This window comes from Bombus huntii, chromosome 2 (genome assembly GCF_024542735.1).
Source record: "Bombus huntii isolate Logan2020A chromosome 2, iyBomHunt1.1, whole genome shotgun sequence".
NCBI lineage: Eukaryota > Metazoa > Arthropoda > Insecta > Hymenoptera > Apidae > Bombus > Bombus huntii.
In genome coordinates, this window is record NC_066239.1 from 13,604,489 (window position 1) to 13,620,027 (window position 15,539).

Sequence of the window (15,539 nt, forward strand, 5' to 3'; positions counted from 1 at the left end):
AATGTAAATTAACCAGTGCCATAAAATTAGAATTAAGAATGTAAATACATTAACAATCTCGAAACACAATATTGCCTATAAGTATATTCTAATCATTTTCCAAGTAATTGGTATGAATGCCTACATTGATAATAGCATAATCACTTTCCAACTTTCAGCCCATTCATGGAGTTTCATCAAAATCCACGAGTACCTAACACTTCGCGGATCTTCCTGTACGTTTTTAACGTTCGCGTGAAATGGAAACGAAGGAAGGCATAGTCCAGGATAAAATGTCGACTCGTCCGATTTCTTATCGTCCTCTCCTCGGACGCGTTTCTTTGTCCCTGAGCCGAGAAGTTGGATATTTTCAGGCTCTCTCTCTGTGGACCCTTTGTTTTTTTGCCCTCGGCCCTCGCTCCCGTCTTTCGACGACTTCCTTTACGCTCGCTCCTCTTTGTATTTCACGGATGGATCTCCGTTCGGTAACGAAGAGTCAGTTTACGACTGGAATCTGTGGATCTTGTCGTTCCCCGAACAATGGACGCTTTTGTGGGCCACTTGCGGGGCCAAATTTAAGCAGTTCGCGTTGTTATTCTCCGCGGCCGATACAGAGGAGAGGACAGAATAGAAGCTCGATACTTCTGCTGTAACTCTTGACGTTGCTATCGGAGATGTTAGGGTTTTTCTCGCGTACGTTGAATCTCGAAAGAGAGTCTCGAGAAGAACGCGAATTACGACTCGAGAAATATTCTAATTCACATCGAACAAACATTCGCAAGGATATTTCTGTTAGCGTTAAATATTCTGGCGAGAAAGTTATAACTTGAGATTCAGATCGATTTTAAGATTGTGTGGTTAATATAGAACCTAGAAAATTGAAGTACGCGTTCAGATTTTTTAAAATTACCCTTATTCAACTTCTTGAAATGAAGTTTCAAGCTGTATAGAGATCTAGCGTAGTATGCAGGCTTGAAAAGTAAAAATCAATGATGAACGTTTTCAATGACAGTTTTTATATTTGAACAGCGATAGTTCTACGCTCGTCGTTACAAAACGGAAAGTTTATATATTGGACGATCTATTCGAAGGGTCGTGTTTGAAAAAAACAGCTAAAAAATATACTTGAAATATTTGTACATTGGACGATCTATTCGAAAAATAATGTTTGAACGTTTGAAATTCTACCATCACTATGGATGTAAAAAATAATTTGTTCCACGACGATTTTCTTTTAAAAATTCTGCCTTAATGTTGTATAATTTGAAGGACGAACTTGTCGGGAAAAGAGTAGCTTGTATAATTGGAGTTCGTTTAATCGTTCCTATATAAGCTACATTAATTTTTTCCATTCAAATAAACGAAGTTGTGCTATATGTGCAAATATACTTCTTATAACCGCTGTATTTATGGATTATGTAAAGTGTATAAAAGTGGCAGATAGCTGGTCGGAAGACAACAGCAGATTAAAAGCGTGACGATTGCAACATCGTGACGAATCCACCAGCCACGAGCGGCAGTTAGAACAGAAACAATATCTGCTAATTAAAAGGAGATACAGATTGCGTAACATGGACGACAACGTACATGAAACCGTGGCGGATCTCGTCAGAACTCGCGCGGTGAATCTGGGAAACAGGAAGGAACGCTCGCCAATGGAGTCGGCCTCATTTCCCCCGGCTGACTGGCCACTTCCTGGCGCCGTTTAATTAATGTCGTCCACTATCGTGGTAGAAACACAGAAAGGAAAACTGTAAATAGCCGATACGCGACAGCTGGAGCTACTCCATTTTCTAACGATGGACACTCCGATGTCTGTAAAGTTACTCGAGATACCTTGGATTCTATATTACAAAATGGTGAACTTTAAATGATGTTTTCTTTTTTCGGAAGATAATTCACGAGGGGATATCAAGGAAAATTCTCTCTTCGGAGATTTGAGAAATATTGTGCGGTTATCGCGAATAATGAAGATAGTCAAAGAAGAGTTATTTCAGGTTTTATATCTGAAATGCCGAATGATTACAAAAAGTAGCTGCGCGATAACAGATACATTTTAACGAAAATTGTTCGCTGTCATTTAGTTTTTAGATCGAGAGAGCGTAAAGAAAAATATAATTTTTCGCTTAAATTTTTATCGAAGTTTGTTTCCTCGACAATTTCGATTATTGTCGCTAACTTTAAATCCTATTTATATAGATTCCTTTAGATCGCTTTAGAAAGTTTACGATATTATATCTGATGGAAAGAAATTTCTTTGATAAGAAATTAGAAGCAAGTAAGAAAAATTAAATGTTCTTTGTATGAGATGTTCACAAATTTATGGTACGAATGGTAATTATTATTTTCCATATTAATTATTATTTATATCGGTAATTATTATATTCTACCATAGCTATTTCTTTCATAAACACGTTAAAAATATTATAAAACAAGAGCAATTCTTTCATATTCACAAAGTTCGTACCATTTCATTTCCAAATATCTCACACACACCCCGATTCATCCCCCTGAAATCCCCAAGAACTCGTTCATAATAGAACATGAACAAAACACTAACCAGTGCGCGTTGTGTCCGGTCGGCGTAGAGGAGGGTGGCGGACTGTTCCGCCTGTTATTACTGGTATCGTCCTGCAACGACAGCGACTCGCTGTTCATTTTACAGGTTAACCTCTTGAGAACGTCGTCCATGGATCTCTTACTCGTAACAGTTGTTGCGTTACCGCCGTTGTTATTGTTATTATTCTGCGTGACGGTATTGTTGTTGTTGTTGTGGTGAGGATGGCTCGGGTAATAGGGGTCGACGGTTAAGGGGGTTGGCGGCGAGCCACACTCCGAGGAGCTGGCCGGTTCCACGACACCACCCGACGACGATGATGTGTTCGTGTGGTGATGGTGATGATGATGATGGTGATGGTGATGGTGGTGAGGATAATGGTAGGAGGCTAGAGTCTCCTGGCTGGATAAAACGATCCTTTGTCGTTTACTTTGCAGGGAATTCGACGACGGCGAGGGCGAATCTCGGAGATCCGGCTCGCTGGTAGTCGCCGGCGACGAACAGCCGGACGACTCGCAGTCACCTCCCCTCTGATGAGGGTAACACTCCTCGATATCGACGGGGGTGGTAGGACCTTCTTCACCGACGGCTACCTCGCCACCGGGACCACCGGTCACCGACGAGGTCGTATCCTCTTCCTCCTCGTTGGCGCCTGCCACTGTACCCGTACCGCCCCCGCCCTCCGATAGCTTCGTTGGTGGTGACTTCCTCTTTGAGGACATCCTCAGTCTGCAACGAAAAACGAAAACACAAATGGTTAGCTCTTTGATCCTTCGCATCGATGTAATTTTGTAAAGAAGCCCCCCGAAGAAGCGATCGAATCTAATTATCTGAATGTAAACTCCTGCTATGTGGAAAATCATAGCGAGAAGAATCAGTGAACTTCTGCTATATATAAACTCCAGTTACGTATAAATCGTTTATCTTCTAATGAATTTAGATAAATGGAATTCTATCGCAGTCAGGTGATGAATGCGCTTGTACGGCGATGTTCTCCGATGATAGGAATTCTGTGTCGGATTTAGCTCTGTCACACGATATAATAACAAGTTAATTGCTATATACATATATTATAACACATTGATATTCAATAACTCGAACAATCCAGTATCATAACTAAAAAAGTGATATATTTTTTAACCTAATCCGATGACGAGGAATTGTATATTTCTTGCTCATTATTCGAGATGCTTCTGTGTCGCATAATTGCCACGTGTTATATATACGGAAAGGTATGAACGATATCGACACTTCATTTTTTGTCTCTTCTTCTATCACGTGGCACGATTAGTACTTTGTTTCCTCGTGTCACATATGATGTTGCATAACGTCTACAAAGTAGCAAGTGTGTCGCGCAATGATCGGAATTATCTCCGTCGGCGTTAAATGAGTACTCATGAATCTAATTATAATTCATAATGTAACGCGTTGACACGTGTCACGGTTAATGCTACTATGCCGTCGATAGACGATCGCGAGCCTATTCTTCATTGGTGATTCAATAGGAGAGGAGAAGAACACTGCCTTTGCGACTAAATTGCAAATCAATTGATCTTTGTCTTCACGCTTATAGCAACAATGTTGAAACTAGTAACAAAAAAATTACTCTGACGTCTTTCACATTACCAGTCACTGTTTCATATCCCTTAAAATAGCTAGCAAGACTGTCAACAAGTAATTTTCATAGTCATCAGAATATTACGCGGCATAAGAGGTTTTACTCAAAATTCTTTCTCTTCTTTCTAAATATTAATAAGAAACTTTGATCGTCGTAAGTCATTTAAGGAATATTAACTTAAACCTCCCTAACATTCCATCTCCAATTATCTATGTATCTTCCTCTGTCATTTCTCAAACCTAATTTAAAGATACGTGGTTACAATATTTATTTTTCGTATAAAAAGATTAGTCAAAAAATGTACAATTAATTCCATGAACGGAAGACACAAGATATCATTTTAAAAATAATTTTACAGAATCTCAAATTCTCATCCATCATTGCAAACTTTCGTTTCTTAGTCTCAACCACAATTTTAGGATCAATAATCCTTTCGTGTATTAATGAATAAATAATAAATAATAGTAAAATATTAACGAATAAACCAAGAAATATATATCATCGTTCCAAAAACAATTATACCAACATCTCGCACCCTATTACCAATCCATCCTTCTAACCCATCCTCTGAACTCAATTCAAGGACAGACAGATATACACCAACTTCAGGCAAGCAGTAGAAATCTCGAGATCGCCTCCTTACACCTATTCACCGAATACATCGTCTAAACTCTATCTGTCACTAATTTAGCAACGGACTCTAGTCCAGACTAGTCCACCAATTTCCGTCTCCAAATTACCAAATCTAAATCTAAATCTCGCGATCGATCGGACCCGGCCGAGAGTTCGTGATGCTCCGTAGAGAATTACATAATCGAACATAAGGCGCAATAATCGAGCGTGATTATTAAGCATGGATTATTGTTGTGTACGCGTGTTGTAACACGGTCTATCCATCAATCGGCGCGCCTGCGGGCGGGGGAAATGGTCGACAGATTATCTTCGGCTTCTGGTGAAGACGAGCGAAGGTTGCGAGGTCAACTCAACGATCCGGTACTTCTTTCAGCTCCAAAATCATCCGACGAACCGATATTCCGAAATCGTGTTCTTCTATTGAAATCGATCATTCTTTTCGAGAAATTTAATCGGATCGACTGTTGCTTGATTTTGATTTCAGAACACGATAAATATTTTTAATATTTGCCGTCGATTATTCTTACTGTCACCCTTGATGTTTATATTTGACCGAATCGCGTTTTTTTCTTGACAAAACTATCCGTTTCCTTAGAAAAATGAGTCATTAGTATAAAGTTCAGGTTTTACGCCAATTAATCTTTAGTCTAAGGATAACAACTTTTATTTTTTCCATAATTAGAAAATTGTTCTTTTTATCTTCGAATCAGGCCTCATTTGACAGTAAAATTAATTCTCCTCACTCTTATACTTAATTAGAAATAGGAAAATTGTTCTATTAGATTCTATTAGATTTAATTTCTTTCGGAATCTTTCTTTTTTCTTGTAGTAGAAGAAACGATATTCAATAAATACCGTGAACAATTAAATCAGAGGAGGAATTGAATCATTCATGGCAATCACCAGAAAGAGATTTTTTCGATTCCCATTGTTTTCCTGGTTATTATTCCTGGTAAACTAGAATGTTTGTGTTTCATAATATGAAGGAATAACGTACATTATATACGTTAGTTCCAGAAGGAATATTTCGTAGAACTATTTCTGTAAACGTCAGAATTTTTAGTGCGTATTACTTTAATCTAAAGATGAATCGAATTGAAATCAGATTCCATCGAAATACAATGATCGTGAGGTAATATACGTAACGTATATTTATTCTCTTCTTAGAAGGAAAATATTACACTTTAGTTCTAGGGTAATTAACAGGTAGAATAGTTTCTGAGAGCAGAATTAATTTCACTTATGAAATAGACAAACCGATATCTATCGACTTATGAATCACATCTCTGTTTCCATCTTTCGTCCAGGGAAATAATATACAATTATCTGATTCTGAGAAGCAGTCACGGTTTAAATGTTACGAGCTTGTTCAATCCGGAAATGGGATGATACTTCAGATCGGATCAGTTTCTTAAGCTAAAAAAAAACTACAAATTAGATAATTATACAATTAATTGTGCTCCATCATTGTTTTTTACGAGGAAACAAAGTAGTTTTCCTGTTTTACAAACAGAAATATGTACCCACCTCGTGCAGACGAACAAAGCGTAAACGTTTATTAATTGAACGTTGTGGGTATCTCATGTTACACCGATCTTCCAAGTAAAAATCATCAAATTGTCAAGTTTTGTCAATTATTGATAAATCCTCAAGTCGATAATTACCGACAGAACGATGTTTGTAGAGGAAATCTTATTTCTCCAATTTCGGACAACCCCTGTACGATTCTATTTCTCTAGCGTTCTCCAATTTCTTCAACACGACGATAACGTTCTATCCATCGACATCTGGATGCGTCGATGAATTTCACATAACTTTCTTCCTCGTCATATGTGAGTAAGAGACTAGTTTTTTCGTTGCTGGTCGCGAGAAACGCGTAAGCTACACGTGCACGAATGCACGCGCGCGTCTCTTCGATGATTGGGTGCGGTGAACACGTGCTTCTTCGCGAGAAGCAGCATGTGGTACGCTCGTAGCTCGCCCGAAAAATCTGGATTTCAATAAAGCAGTATAGTTCTTCACCGATGAATCGACCATGCGTGAAAGAATTGTGGCTGGAGTAGCATGTTGTTAAAATAGTGGAATTTTACGAAAAAGTATCTTTCATATAAAACATCAATAAATATTGACAATACCCACAGTAGGATAATATAAACGTATAAAATAGGGATAATTATTTATGCTCTGAATTTTCACTTCAATTGCTTGATCCAAAAGTCAATAGTCTTGCGTGATGAATTTAGGATGAGCAGACTATGGTCAAAAGTCCATAGGGTGTCCTCGTTGATCCCGGACTCGAGATAATCGCGGTACAGATGCCGAATTTCTTCTCCGTTTGTATTCGTATACTTTTATGGCGTTTGACATAAGAGAGGAGCTATTTTCACGCAGATTATACGTTTTTAGTGTTTAACATCTAAATATTCTCGGTACGAACCGAACGGCCATTCTTATTCGTCAGCGTGTACTGTCGAGAGCCAGACTTTTTAAAGTGAAGAATCGATTGCGTAAGCCGTAAGCAACCATATTCGTAGCTCGAGTGTCCTTCGTCTTAGCCTTTGCCTCTTCAGATAAGATACGTAGCAAAAGACGTAGTACTACGTCAGAGACATTGGCCGAAATTTAAAGACGCGTTATTACGTCCGGGACTTTCAACTTTTACGGAAGGAATGGTTGATCGACGTCATCTATTCGTGGGGAAAGCTTCGTCAATTAGCAAAAGTTCATTCATGGGTAAGTGTTAGAGTTCAATTTAATTGATCGTAATCGTAAAATATAACTGAATAAAAAAATCTAACAATTTTATTTGATGACGAACGAAAAGTTATTAATCATCGAGTAGGAAATTACTTTATCGAGTCGAGTAATTACTTATCCTTAACAGTTTACGTACAAATTTTGTTCTCTTGAAACTAAAATTTCTAAAGAATAGGATCCGTATCTTTGAAGAAGAATAAAATGGAAAAAGAAAAAAGGCACAGAGTTTTGACACAGAAACTTTGCGTCTTTTGGTTAAAAGAGGCAACCAAGTTTTAGTCGGTTAATTAAAAGGAGAAACCGAGTAATTTGAACAGGCTTGTGTAAAGCTAAACTCTTTAACCCGCGGAACAGCTCAAAGTCCAGCAACGACGCTTTGAAAAAAGAAAAAAATTTCATTGCACTAAAAAGTGCGAGTAGGCTGTTCAATGTTTTAAATTGGATGCAACGTAAGATAGAAAGCGTAGCAAAATCAATGCTTCTATTTATATCGAGTCGGTCTTTGCCTGCACCAAAACTCTTTCAGCCGGAAGAGGATCTTATCGTCAATAAATTATCACTTTCATTAACTATCTAAACAATTTTATAAAACAAGATACACAGAAAATGTCTATTACAAATTTATAGAAGTCAAGGCGTATGAACTCGTTAGTAAGAATGCTTCGATTCAACGGCAAATACTCTAATCGCGTAGGTTATCTCGTTAAGAACAGGAAATGCTTTTATTTCGGACGTTTTGAAAGAAGGAAAATAGATACTTTACATGTTACAACGCAATTTCATCATCCACATGATAGAATTTCTATTATTCCAACCAACAGATGTGACTGTTTGGATAAGGGGAATATTTCTGACGTTCATTATATTTTTAGAAAAAATAACATAATTAAGAATTTGCGGACCTCAAAGCATTTTTAATTCGAAACAATTTTTCTATTCAGCTTTTTATCGAATTTTAAATTTCGGTAAAGAGATTCTTTCAGACAAATATTTTTCGTCATAAATGTTCAATAGCGGTCCTTGCTTCAAACGTCCTATCTAAAATTTCGAAACGTTGTTTCGTCGTTATTATCTTTTCCTCCCGTCTTTGTTTCTTCACATTCAATTTAAGCTATTTGATCATTATTTCATAACAATTTTTGTAATATTACTCAAACGGCAAAAAACAAAGAAGATTTTTAATATTTTAACATGCCTTAGAGAATAAAAAGATACTAGACACGACATACTAATTAACAACGATAGCATTTCAAACCAAAAATTCGTCTAATTCAACATCGTCCCCTAAAGTCTAATAATTCTATAAAATCAAAACATCTTCAAATTTTTCTATTATAACACTAAAATATACAACGTATGTAGTTCTTTGTAATAAAAATTTCGTCGTACGAAATATCAGCGTCTGTCGCGAGTCGACGCGGCAGGAAACCGGCTCGGTGGTGCGCGCTCGTGCAGACCGCGTGAAATCGCGAGATAAATTTCACGCGGAGACCGTGCTTCTATCATTGTCACGTTGCCGCGGCTCGTTTCTGCATTTCCATTGTCTAAACGTGACGGAGGGCGCGTTCTAGATTTCTCGCGGCACGTTTTCGTCGTATTACGCGCTCTTGCTCGTTCGCTTGTTCGCTCGCACGCCCGCCTAGCGTCCTTATAGAAGAGAAGTGTATTTCTGTCGCGGGGGACGGACAGAGCGAGAGGAGGAAGAGGTCTCGCGCGCCGCGTAATTACTCCGCGAAACGCAGATCTAAGCCTAGGCCGTCTAGGAGGCGGAACGAAAACACGAGGAAAAAATATTTTTAACCGCCAGATGCTGTCAAGGACCAAAATCGTGCGAGAAAATCGCGAAAAAGAGGAGGGCGTCCCGTCGCCAATGTATAATACATACAAATTTCTTCTTCTCGAAGAATCCCATTGTATACGTTTGTATTTTCGCAAATGGTACACGCAAAGAGTTTTTCTACTGAAATTCGAGGAGCAAGGAAATGGAGAATATTTTATGGGAACGACTAAACAATCGCAATCTGCAAGAATAATCGTAACATATCATTTGATTATCGAATGGACAAAATTGCGCGTGTTCTTTGCGTTACGAAAGCGAATAAACTTCACTGCTTGTTCGTTCGATCGGCACGAAGAAATTAGTGAAGCACAATTTGAAGATCAGAGTTCAGGCTTTCGAACGTGCATAGCTCTTCCATAGAGCAAAGAGTTTGATAGTGGGCCGACATCGATAAACCGTGGACTCATCTGTTGCGAACGCGAGATAAATCAGCGGATCTCCCCTTTTCTGTTCGACAAGTGCCCTCTCCTCTCTCTCTCTCTCTCTCTTTTGCTAGCCGCCATGCAATCTTCATTCATTCAGATACCGATTCATTAACTTGCTGAAATGAGCAATTACACAAGTAATTTTTTTTCTGCTCCTTCTTCCACGCGTGGAGGTCGCTTCTCCCTTCCAGCGTGTCTCTCTGTAATTTTTTCCCTGTCAAACAGCTATCTCTCGATTCGCGATATTCCACCGATGGAAATGTCAGTAGCGTTCTATTTCGTTCCGGTCGTTCCAATGAAAGAGAAACTTGCACAAAAGCTGATAATAAACCTTCTTCTTCTCTCCTTTCCCTCTTCTTTTTCGTCTCTTTTTTCTTTCTCGAAATCGGTTTCTTAGAACGATTCTACTCCCTCGAGTTATTTCTTCCTTTTTTGTCGTTCCCTTTTTCGAACACCGCAATATATAAAATTCTTGGAAGCTCAGCAGTTATCTATGTAATCGACGGAACAACGAGCCCAGTTTCTCAATAGTCGAGTATAAAAAAAGTAAAAAAAGGAAAAAAAGATAGCGGAGGGAAGTGAAGTAATTAATAGGAAAGAATCGGTTGCACGCGCGTTGTGTCGGAGAAATAACAGGGAGAAAAAGGAACGAGACGAAGATACAGTTGGAAATGAGACTGATCGCGTTATGGTTTAATCGCGTTATTACGACTATCGTGGCGAGTCATTATGAAATTGCTCTCGGTTCTAGATCGTATAGTAAATCGAGAATCGAGACGCAATTATCTTACGTTCTCGACGTACGAGCGAATACAATGCTCCTCGACTTATCAGGAAAGGTCGAACATCCCAGTTACATTTATTACATAGATAAATTATCATCGGAACCAATGTTATGGCTGCATTTAAAATTGTGCTTGCATATCATCGGCAGATGCGACCGTAATGCCTCATTATCGTTCGCTCTGGATCGAACATTGCTTCCTGTATTGGTCGAAATGGAACGAGGAAATGGTACGATTCGATCAGAGTGTTACTCTGATATTGTGCTAACGTTTTTCGAGATGAAAAACACCAGAGAGGGAGAGGGAAAGGGAGAGAGAGAAAAAAGGAAGGAGAGAGAGGAGAGAGAGAGAGAGAGAGAGCTTGGTTTCTGTCTTTAACTATTTCCACTCCGAGTGCGACGACACGTGATTGTTATCGCCTCCCTCGTGATCCCTGCATTGTAGTTTCTATGTATTCAAAGATCGATGATGAAACGAGAAGAAGAGTGGGAAAATATGTTTTTTTCCAGAGATGGAAGTTGCAAAGTTATTCTCGAATCGCGGATACTTGGAATATTATATTTTGAGACGATGTTGTTTAATTGCAATTTAACGGTCGACGTAGTTGGATGGAATAAAGCAGGGATGGAAATAAAAAAAGTAAAAATTAACGATTTGATGAATTATTTTAGTTATATCCATAATGGAAGCACGGTTGAGATTAGATTCTAATTTTGAATTTTGCGGTTTAATATTGTACGAAAAAAAAAAAAAAACAGAATTAGTCTGCTTTGTCTAGTATTTGGAGCTTAGTTGAAAAAAATTGAGTCGCCATAGTGAAGAAATTAATTACAAACGAATCGTTAAAATAAAAATTGAAATAGAATTTTAAGAAGTGCAATTAAGAGTTCGATTTTATGTAAAAGGAGAATAAAGTCATCGATTCGTTAATGTATCGACCATCTGAGTTTCCGCCGTTTCAACGATTTTCCGAAAGACTACTTTCTACGATCAAAAGCTTTCCAAGTCGCTAGACATCTGTACAAGCGAAACTCAAAGCCTCGTAAACTCTGCTGAAGTGTCTTACTCCGAACAGCGAAGACTGTAATTAATAAAGTTGTTTCATCGATAAGTCAAACTCATTTCAGCCTAAGAAAACCACTTCGTACGCACGTATTTACGATTCAATCAAACATTTACAAACTAACTAATACCTCGATTACTACTCGACAGCCTCGATCCCAACGACATTTGTCACAAACTCGTGACTACCGCGAATGAAATGCCAATTCAGAAATTTAAAATTCACCTCTGAATTTATTAAATTACTTTGCGGCCACACCTATCAGAAGTCGTGTGTTCTTATCGTCATAGGCCATAAAAACGCGTTTCTGTTCTGGAAAGATTAATATTCACATACAACTTGAAATACTTTGTTCATTCAACGATCTCAACTTCGATGACACTTCACAAACTTCACTATCGAATACCAATCGAAATTCACCGTGTAAGAGTTTCTTCGAAGAACCGATTATTATAAAACAAAACGATTCACTAAATTTTCCACAAGGACGCGCCGTTCTTTCGATGACAAAAACGAATCGGAAACAATCGACGCGAAAATCGCGTTACACGATCGGTGATTCTCGATCCCCTCGATCGTGTCGAGACCAATTAAAGGGCCTGCATAACCGGCAGTGAAATTTTTCGAACGCGCGTACCGCCAGCCAGAGCCGTAAGCCGACGCTTGACTTTCTATTAGTGGCACAATGGAAGTGTGGTTTTTTGGGGATGCAGCATCTGTTCGGGCTCAAGTAGCAGCGCAGGGGTGGCGATGGTGTATTCCAGTTGGTGCAGAGGGGGCAGCGAGAAGAAAGATTCGAGCGTGGCTGCGTGACTCGAGTCGACTTCCGTCACTGTTCTTGCGATGCACACGAGACGTCCTCGGGGACACGGACGTCTAATAAGGGGCGCGGTCACTGACGTTTTCTTGAAAAGTGGACCTTCGGGGAACGGAAGTTCCCAAGCTGCTTCAGAGAAAATTGAGCGACACGGGAAAAAATTAAGGGATCGTACGAAATGAAATCGATACTTTACATGTGATTTACGACGTGCATGGATATACACATGATCAACAGATTATACGGAATCACTAGTTGTCTTTATATTTCAGAAAACAACGTGTAATGTGATTACTTCAGACAAGACACCAATTGCTATCGTCTATAGGTAATTTAAATGTTAATTAAAAAGTCAAATCTTGCAGAATGAAGCGTTCAATGAACATTGTTAATTACCGTGAACTCTGAAGAAAGCAGAACAAAAGTATGACGGTTTGATGATTCATTCATTATACTAAATCGTATTGCGAATTTTGCTATAGAAAATTAGCGATCATGAAATGATGTTGCTAGCGAATTAGTAAAGAAAAAGGGAACGGACCCTGTACACAATAGAATGTAACAAAGAATATATAAATGCGCGATTGTTCGACACGCCAAACTAATTTCCAGAATGGAAGCGGAGGTGCGCGATCGCGGTTTAAATTTTAAATTCATTATATTCCGGGGACCGATGGGAGCGGCTCTGGTACCCCGAGTGCTTTATAATTAAGTCAAGCAAGCACTGATTACGCGATATACGAGGAACGAAGGTATGCGCTATTGACTAATTTCGCGGTGTCGGAGTCCAAGGGCCTTCGAGGCGCGCGTACAATACCGATAAGAGATCATTAATTTACTTTCTCGTATTTCTCGTATTCTCTGTTCTCGTTATCTCAATTACTTCTTTTGCTTCCACGATGATTCGCGGGAAAGGCAGCAAAAGAAGCGGTGGAGAAATAATACGGACGAACACGACGTGAATCAACGTTTACACGTGCTTCGTTGAAAGAATGATGAATGATCAGGCGATGGAGAAATCTTCCGTCGTGAGAAAAGTTATTATTCATTGGGGGAATTGCGGAAAAGTTGAGACAGCCTTGTATCGGTAGCTACTACAAGTTTCATTTTTCTCACTTTCGAATTTTGTCGCCTTATCTTTGGCTTGTAAAGAAGATCGTGTGAGTGAGCGATGAAAAGCTGTTTGTGAAATACGATACAATGATCGAGTGTTCGGAAATTTTTAATATTGCGAATGATTAGAACTCTGGATAAATGCATCAAATTCAATAAAGGAGATTAACAAATAAAATAATAAATCTACGAACTCTACGAAGAAACTACCAAAATATCAGAAATGTCTCGGTTTGTCTGATACGTGTGACCATTCCCGATCCTCGAGAGTCGATTGATTCTCCCCTCGATCTCTATTCCCAATCGTTTTACCCATCTTAAACTGTTCGATATGTATTTAATACGCGACATTATACGTCACGACTACGCAAGGAACAAGGCGAAACACCCCTTAAATAAAACTCAACTAAAGGAAAATCAACCACAAAGACCCGCGTAAAGAAGGAAAAGAAAAACAAGCATGTTTCCTAACGGAAGGGTAGTGTTTTCGAACAGAAGTCAGGGGTTCTCAAGCTCGCTCTCCGAAGTCGAAGGAGCGGGGAAACCTTGGCAAGGAGAGAAAGCCATATCGTTAGTATTCTTTATAGGACCGCCGTGGGATATGCTCTACATAATGGAGTCCCAGCTAACGTCTCTTCTTTTGAAGCCGCGTCGGCCGATCTCTTGTTTATGTATGAGCGGGCGCGGACCACACCCGCGCACACCGAACCACGAACTACGCACACAAATACGGACGTCGTGAACAGCGTCGTCAGGCACGTCGTCGCGTCGCGACGCTATCATCGTCAGAGAGAGGCTAGCCAAGCCAGGCAACCTCGAGAAGCTGTCCCGAGCCCGAGCCCGAATCCTCGTCGGTTTTCACGACGACACGACTCGACGACGGAGAAATGCAGAAGCGACGAGAGCAGCCACATTCACGAGAACCGACAACACGCCTGCTGTCGGCCACTGTAAAAGCAATCTTCCGTCAGTCTTTCTCTCTGTACCGAGAATACGTTATCAGCGGAGCTCCGTCAGCCCTTTCCACACGGTTTTCCACTCTTCGAGCAGTTATCTGCCGCGACTCCTTCGCAAAAGTTCTACGAATTAATGCGTGATGCTTTTCTAGGTTTGGAAATTTCTTATTTATATGTTTTGCTAGTCTTTTATATCTTTCACGTTGCTTTTTGAGCCACCCTTCGAGCGAACGAATCTTTACGTAATTCCTACCTAATTTCCGCTTATTCGTTTCCTATTTGTCTACTCTTCTCACTTTCCACTTCATTCCAGCATCTGACACGATTTTCTCTGGGAAAATTTCAGATATGTAAATTCCACGAAGCTTCCCACGAACCGTTCTTAACTTGTAAAGTCGCTTATTTGTGTCATCCCTTGCTATCCAATTTTCCACTAACTTTGTCTCCACCCGGATCCTTTGGTTAACTTCTGAAATTTCTTATTTATATCTTTTGTCATTCTTTCCTGTTTCGTCATGTAGATCGGCTTTTTCGTAAAAATTCCGTGAATCGTCGCACGAACCCTTTCCCATTCTTCAGTTTCCTTTATTTGTATTTTTTGTAACACACAGATGGTATAATCGAAAGGAAGAAGAAAGAAGAATGCGTAGGTTGGTTGATTTTGAAAAATTGTCAGGTTTTGGAGGAGACGTTTAGATAGATTAGACGGGTTCTTTGTTTAGTTGATCTGTGAGACAGTTGATGTATTCCTTTGGACGTTTCGGACGGCAACTATTATTGTCGTGGTTCTTTGGACGCATGCCGCGCCTTTTGTGCCGCTGCCTCTCGATATTCGCGGCCAGCCGGTTTGCCTGCCTCGTTACGCTGATCAGCGAGCGAAACTTTTGTCATTGTAATAGGCAATTGGGTGCTTAGAAGCGTGCATTGTGTTACGATGTGTGTACGGAATATGCGAAATGAGGTTTGGTTCGTCGGTAATATAGTTAAAATAATTGT

General features: G+C 39.5%; 1 protein-coding gene across 8 annotated transcripts in view; it reads right to left on the bottom strand.

Moving 5' to 3' along the window:
• Positions 1 to 15,539, bottom strand: part of LOC126876887 (transcription factor SOX-6) — a 323,573-nt gene that overhangs the window by 45,701 nt on the left and 262,333 nt on the right. For all 8 annotated transcript variants that reach the window (XM_050639726.1, XM_050639746.1, XM_050639723.1 and 5 more), the window contains one exon: positions 2,540 to 3,265. In XM_050639726.1, the coding sequence (XP_050495683.1) occupies positions 2,540 to 3,265 (726 nt within the window). The remainder of the gene's footprint in view (positions 1 to 2,539; positions 3,266 to 15,539) is intronic.